Source organism: Peromyscus californicus, unplaced genomic scaffold (assembly GCF_007827085.1).
Source record: "Peromyscus californicus insignis strain IS unplaced genomic scaffold, ASM782708v3 Scaffold_4__1_contigs__length_199733344, whole genome shotgun sequence".
In the NCBI taxonomy this organism is placed as follows: domain Eukaryota; kingdom Metazoa; phylum Chordata; class Mammalia; order Rodentia; family Cricetidae; genus Peromyscus; species Peromyscus californicus.
Window position 1 is genome coordinate 133,270,665 of NW_026294562.1, and position 7,740 is coordinate 133,278,404.

A 7,740-nucleotide genomic window follows, 5' to 3' on the forward strand; every position below is an offset into this window, starting at 1 on the left:
AATTCAGAATGCCATGGAAACTGACTGGATGATGGAGAAATTCATCCGGGTGCCCAAGCTGGAGCTGACCTACAAAAACTGGGTGAGCACAAGCATCACTCTGGGATGCAGGCAGGCTGACCGGTGAGCACACAAGAGCGGAGAGTGTTTGGGACCCTCACAGGGAGGCTATGCAAAGCCTGCTAGGAAATGGTTTTGTCTGATCCAGGTCAGTGGGGCTCCCTAGGCTGGGAAGTTGCAATAGTATCTGGCTCTCTGGACACAGGGCTAGGCCACCAATCACCAAATACCTAACACACACACACACACACACACACACACACACACACACACACACACACACACACACACACACACATTCTGACTAATGCAGGAGGGAGCCGGGGGTAAAGGGGATAGTATAAATGTGGTGATAGAGCCAGAAAGAGATGACCCAGCAGTTTCAAGAACTTCCAGGGCCCTCTAATGAACATGGAGCTCACTATAAAAGATGGTCATCCACATCCATAGTTAAGGTAATGTAAGTCTAAGAATACCATAGTCAGGAAACTGAGAGGATTCGTATAACAGTACTTTTAAAACTGACCACTCTAACATGCCAGGTTTTCCATCATGAAACTATAAGCGAATGCTGGAGTTTAGTTGCTGCCTGTCACTTAGAAACATCCATGAGCAGAGACACAAATCAGATCTTTCAAATTTCTGGGACAGTGGATTAACACCCTGAAACTCTCTTCCACCTCTCCCCAGGCTGCAGATTGTCTGAGGAGGAGGGGGTAGGGAAAAGAGTCAATCAATTCAAAGCTCAGTCTTGCCCCCTCTGGTCAAGTGATCAGCCATGCTTTTGAGACATGTGACATCTGTGAGTCCCTTGTTGTCACCCTCCTCCTCCTTTTCTCATTCTATAGCTGTCTGGCTTTGGGTAGTCCATGAAATTCAAATTCAAGTTTATTTCTGCTGGCGTCACCCTTGTTGATATCACTCCAGGGGTATCCGGGCTGTAAAGGGAAATCCACTCAGAACAAACAGATCAATAATACTGTGTCCATGCTAACCTGCCAATAACAGGCATGTGCAGATTCCTTTTCCAACACAGGGTACAAGAGTGCCATTACAATATTGGATATGAAATTACCACCATCTGTCCCTTCTGCCCCCTGCTAAAGCCATAGAGCCCCACAGTCCAAATATAGTCAGTCTATGGGGGAGGGGATGTGATATCATAGTCCATGTCTCTTCAAGGAGGGTTTGACTTAACACACGTTCTTCAATGGCTCTACCAGATGTAGAAGTCTATGTTCTGGGCATGGAGTTGAAGAGAAAAAGCTGGAAATCTGAGTTTTCTCTAACATCACCTCTCTATTCCAGTTCCTATATGTCTCTCTGTCTCTGCCTGTCTCTGTCTCTCTCTTTCTGCACCCCCTCTTCCATGTTTTAAATAAACCAGGAACGGAATTCTGAGCTGGGAGTTTGGGTATCTGATTTCTCTAGGACATATGCAAGAGACTCCCGAGCCACGTCTTTATCTGAAACGCAGATCAGGCTTCAAGAGCCTGGTGGCTGGAGCCCAAACAAACATAAAACTGGAGAATGACCTAAAACACAGAGAACAGGCTGCGGCGGTTCTGATTTGCAAATCCAAGTACCTGGCGTATTTGGTTAGGTTTAGTATGGCTGAGGGTTTTTGTTTTTGTTTTTTTCCTTTCCTCTCATGGTTACAAGATGGCTGCCTGAGACCCGTGTACTGGAGTACACGTTGCTCAAAAAAGACAGGAAAATAAAACCTTTTGTTGTCATTTGTTTAGAAGAAGATCTCTTCCCAGAATCTCACTGAGTTTTCATGACATCAGCTATTGCTGGGAATGATCACGTTCACCTCCAGCCCTATCTCTGGACAAGAATGTGGCACCATTGTCGCTACTGGAGTGACCGTGACTCATGCCCGGACTTTGGCACAATGACTCATGTGTGTCTATTAGTAAGAATGATTGGCTGATAAGAGACAGTAAACAGAGTGCAATACTCAGCAAACTTCATTCTCTCGTCTCTAGGCTACCATCGTGTTAGGAGAAAATTCAATATGGGAAGCAAAGGTCACATTCCAAATGCAAAGCAACTAACTGCATGAAAAACTGGTGTTGGAAAAGAAGCATTCCTTTAAGTGCCCCATTGGAGGACATAACAGGTCACAAAGAGCAGCCCAAGGAAGGGTTATGCCCTGAGAGCCTTTATCAATATCCTAAAAAAAAAAAATCATTCTCAAATCTCTAGTAACTTCCAGTGATTGCCAGTGACACAGAGAAGTGGAAAAGAACAGTCTACACAGGAGCTCCTGAGGCACCTCTGGTGTTTTGACTACTCATAATTGTTATTTATTAATGCAGACATCACAAATGCTTAAAATATCAATGCATTGTGTTGACATGCTAGACAGAGGAGGTTGTTTTGAGGTGAGTATACGTGTGTATGGGGGTGTACATGTATGGAGGTGTGGAGGCCGGAAGTCAAGCTAGGCTGTTATTCCTCGCACTATCCATCTTGTTTGTTGAGGCTGGGTTTCTCACTGGCCTGTGACTCGAAAACTAGGCTGTGTAGACCACCTAGTAAGTGTGAGAGATAACACCTGTGTCACTGGCCTGTGGCTTGCAAACTAGGCTGTGTGGGCCAGCTAGTAAGTGTGAGAGATCCACCTGCGTCTACCTCCCCAGCACCAGAATAATAAGTGAAAGCCACTGCATCCAGCTTTCACACAGGTTCTGAGGCTACAATTCGGATCCTTATGTTTGCACAGCTAACACTACCAACTGAGTCAACCCTGAAGCCCCAGAAGCATTGTTTTTAAAGATCTTTTCAAAACATTGACTTTTGTTTCCCTTTCACACCCATTTTTAAGTTGATCTGAGGCCCTCAAAGTCTATAATGTCAATCAAGAAAAAAAAAATACAGAGAATGAAAAGTAAAGTAACAACAACAATTAGTTGGTGGAGAAAACACCAGAGTTGGCATCCTTACCTTCAAGGGAAGAAACAACACAGCCTTAGAATGGGGTTGTGCAGGCTTCTGCTGAATGGCCAACATCCACTAAGCTGTCTCTACATACCCAGGTGTGGAACTAAGTAGCTAGAACTTTCATATTGGGGGAATTATTAAGGCAACTCCCTGTAGTTAAAAAGGAGGTCTATTTGGGGATAACTTACAGCCAGTAAAGGGGTTGGTTACAGGATTCAGGAGAAGTGAGGTGCAGTCCGGCTGGGTTCTCTGGAGAATTCCACTCGGTCTACCATCCAGCATCCAGGATCACCAGGAACCAAGAGAGCCGGCACATCTGGGTCTCGGGTCTTAAGGGCTCCCATCTTGGCCCCACCTCAGGGGCAGGTCATAGGTAGGCATGGCAGTTACTGGAAGCCTCACTAGGTATACTACTTCCAGGTCAAAGCTGGATCAGCTACCTACTACACCTCCCCCTTTTGTCTAAATAAAGTTCTAACCTAATACAAAACTGTATACAATAGAAATGATTATCAAATATTGTCCAGGAGGAATAAGGGATAATGGCCTAGACAAGATGGAACTACAACCAACATGAACAATATCAAACAAGAGACACATGCCGAAATACGAAAATCCAGAGAAGTCTGGAGCATAGGTAAATGGCATGTTGCAAAGATCATTCCAAAAGGTGTCCTATCCTATAGAACCTAAATCTAATATGTAATATGTTCTAGCTAAGATACAAGAAGATTGTAACTATAACTGTTAGTCTTCAATCCCATCAAAGACCTGAGAAGGAATGTAATAATATCTGAGAAACAGGAGAAGGATGCAAACAACTTTTGGGAGTCTTGAGAGAGCAGACAGAGACAGCTGGCAGCCTGGACAGTCACCTCAAGTTTCTCAGCATCGTTGGTGCATTCAAATTGGCTACAGGCCTTGAGTATCTGTTAGACCATTTTACTGTCAGCAGTCTAGGCAAGGGCAGTTCTTTGCCCAGTAGGCCATTTTGTGCCAAGGTGAAGACAAACTTCCAAATGGAAATATCTCAGAAGCCCAACATTCTCTCAGGATCAGATCGGTGGTGCCAGGAGCAATTGTGTCTCATGTCAACAGAATTCCAAGTTATCAAAACATTTAAATGCCATATTCTCCAGGTCTATGAAGTGTTTGAAGATTACCTATCCATCTGACATAATGTTTCTGTAAGTCTGGACAACCTAACTAACATAACTATAGAGATGACAAGCATAGGTGACTATAAATCTGTAAGTCTTATCTACCCATATAACCTAAGGACTAAGATTTCACATAAACAGGGTAAATAGCCTGTAAGCAAATGTACAGTAAAAGGACAATGGCTTCAAAATTGTGACAATACACAATAAAGCTAAATCAGAGGTAGGAATGTATAGTATAATATGAAATATGACAATAATCATAAATATGTATCAATATACCAGATATCCTAAACAGAGGAAGAACATGCATACAATATGACAAGTATAATTTTACATTTGTATCAATATACAAACATTTCAAATAAGAGTAGAAATATATGTACATTACAACAAATATGGTTCTATATTTGTATCAATATACAATTATCTGGAATAAGAATATAAAAATAGTTTACATTTGCATCAATATACAAGAATCCGTGACAATACAATTTATCTAAGGCTGATATTTTACTAGATTAGTTTACTAGTATATACAATAATCTACCTTAATATCCTATACCTATCCACTTGTACACTCAGCAGTTTCCACCATAACACATGCTATCTTCTCCTCATGAATACCTACTAATGTGTTTCTTCAGTTCTCCTAGGCAGCCTAAAGAAAGTAGGGAAAACCCCAGCAAAATGAAAACCAAAGCAAACAAGACTAAAGTCAAAGATCTGATAATGAACATCTGGTTATCTCTATAAAGGTGCATGGCATTTATGGATCATGATGAAGGGCTGACAGTCACCCATACTGCATGCAGGGCCACAGGAGGCCAGTGTCGATGTGATAACCAGTCTCCCAAAATAAGTTGCATTTGGACCTAACACATGAGGAGGAGCTTGCATGCACAGGGCCATTGGGTGGGGTTCACCATGGCTAGCTGCCAGTGGGTACACTGTATAACACAACAGGGCTTCACGAGATGAACAGTCCACTTCATGTGAGCTCAAAGTTGGAGCAGAGATCTGGTGGGAGAGTCAGCAACTTGTATGGTGTGGGACCTGAGGAAGAGGGCAGCAAGAGCAGGACAGATGAGCTCTGTGTGCTCATGTTCTTTGCAAGTCTTTCAGAGGATGGAGTAGTTCTTCTCTGAAATAGGCTTCTTATTCTATCGCCATTGGAAAACTTTTCACATCATCTCATACTGATGGGCTATGATGTACCGGGACAGACAACAGGACAGCCTTATGCCAATCAACTGGTAGAATGTGGCTGCAAAGAGCACTCCAATGACGACCCCCATGTTTCTCTCTAAGAAACTCATCATCAGATTATAGCAGCCCCTCTGGTTAACTTTGGTCGCAGCTATGGTCAGGTTGTGTAGATCCTGAGGGTCACAGTCACTTTGATCCTTACAGCAACTGTGGGGGATGCCATGGTCCAGGAAGTAAGGGCTTGTTTTCCAGTCGGTGTAGTTCTTCACCCCACAGCAGATCAGACTATGCTGCACCTGGTCCACCGCCTGGCTTTTCTCATCTTTGCCATTATAATTCTGCACAGCATTGGTGTAAATCTTCAAGAAGCTGTCCTTGATCTCACGGTGAAATAGAGGTGCTGAAATGCTAGCAACAAGCTCAGCCAGGAACACCAGCGACAGAAGCAGGGAGTACAGCTTCAGCATCCACAGGATACCTCGACATGCAGCAAAGCATCCAAATAGACCAAAACTAACAATCATAGTGCCAGTTCCGATGAGTACTGTGGGAACATCTATGGAGTTCCTGGCAATAAGAGATAAGTAGATGCCCAGAGTAAGCTTTCCCCAGACTCCAATAACCAACAAGGTCACCCCGGTGATCCAAAAGATAAAGGAGTAGAGGAGGAGGAGGATTTTGAGACAGATTAGCACAAATTTGGTTTCCATTCTCCTCACTGCCACAATACTGTTCCCAGAGAGAGAAAGGCCAAGCTGACTCTTCCTATACGATCCTTGCTGTAGGCTTGCTCAATTCTCCCAAGACTTCACTGACTTCTGCTACTCTGATTGGCAAAGAAAGACTCCAGAGAATGACGTTCTTGCTTCCTGTGTTTGGAGGACAGTAGATTGGCTTCATTCCTTCTGGGAGGTGGATACAGTGGAAGGCTGGGTCTCCCCACTTCTTCCCCATTCTCCTTAATCCTCCACTCTCTGGCAATGAACTCCCTCCCTCTCCTGTTCCTGTCCCTCATTAGTACTGGTCATTGGCGTTTCCCCTTCATTGCTGAAATACTGTTCTTCTCTCCAGCCCTAGCCCACCCACAGGGTGAGGAATGGCATTGATGTCCCTCCCCCCCCCAAGAAGGATATTGGTGCTAGCCCTTCTCATTGTTCCGCCCGGACATGTCACAGATTGTCAAGCCATGGCCCTCTTGCAGCTCGCTATCTATTTACATTGTGACCCAGGGTCCTGCTCATAATTATGAACCCTGTGGCCACTGCATACGGGTACTGGCAGACACCAAGGAACAGAGAGAAAAGGCAAGGCTTTTGAAGGCAAGGAAAAGTCTGAGCTCTATGTCTCAGTCTTGACTCTTACATATTACAGATGGTTGAAAGTTTTTGCTATCGCTCTTTAATAGAAATGGAATCCATTCTCTTCTTTTAAATGTAGGCTGGTTTAAATGATTTGCTTGACCAATAGATCATGACAGACACGGCAATTGGGAAAGACAAGTCCCAAGGAGTCTTGTCAATTTTTGCAATCTCTATCCTGGGGGAGGCCAGCTCCATGACGAAGTCCAATTACCCTGGACTTCCATACTGTCAGGAAGCCCAAGCGATAGAAAGGAGGAGGTCAGGTCTAACCAAGGGCAGGTGCAGAAAGTGAACTTGGAAATCCCATCCTAGTAAACATGACTTGAAAAACATGCAAGGGATCTGAAAGATAGCCAGCACCAAGCTACTACACAACTGATCTCAGCAACCTCTAGTCATGTGAACCAACTTAGCTAGAATTCAGTCGTTGTGGCACAGAGACTAACTGAATTCCTGACCCACAAACTCCTGAGGTGACAGAACAGCAGGTGTCATCCACAGCTAAGCTTTGGATACGAATTTTGCTGCAGTGGATAAGTAGGCCAAGGAACATTGGGGAAATCCTCATCATTTTGGGGACATTCATTTCCTTAAATACAAATGGACCAATGATTGTATCCTTGTTACTGCCATAACTTATTTCAAATGGCCCTCAGAAAAGAGCCCAATGCTTAATACAGAGTAGTGGGGACCTACCTGCTAATAATTAACTTATTCTAGACAGTCATGTGTTATGCTCCTGCTGAAGCAGGAGGAAGGTAACTTAAGAACTGCTGAAAGTTGCTGATAAGGATTCTATGTTCCTAGTAAGAATTCTGAAGACAAAAAGGATTATCCATGACTATCTACTGGGTTGCTGAGCACAAGCCTGGGTGAGTCTTCACTCAATTTTAAAAGTTGTTCCTGCTAAAAGTGGGATCATCTGTGCGACTCAGGGTCAGTGCCAATAACTGTGGAGGCATTCGAGGTAGGGAGGATAAGAGCACCCACAAAAACTGGCA

General features: G+C 43.9%; 1 protein-coding gene across 1 annotated transcript; it reads right to left on the reverse strand.

The window, feature by feature from the left end:
• Positions 1–5,353: 5,353 nt before the first annotated feature.
• Positions 5,354–6,097, reverse strand: LOC128095643 (tetraspanin-7-like). The gene has a single exon (XM_052714803.1). The coding sequence runs from the start codon at positions 6,086–6,088 to the stop codon at positions 5,354–5,356; it is 735 nt and encodes a 244-aa protein (XP_052570763.1). The 5' UTR covers positions 6,089–6,097.
• Between the last annotated feature and the right edge of the window lie 1,643 nt (positions 6,098–7,740).

Bases quoted from the DNA above. Each gene is read 5' to 3' on its own strand.
- LOC128095643 (XM_052714803.1), bottom strand. From the start codon at position 6,088: ATGGAAACCAAATTTGTGCTAATCTGTCTCAAAATCCTCCTCCTCCTC.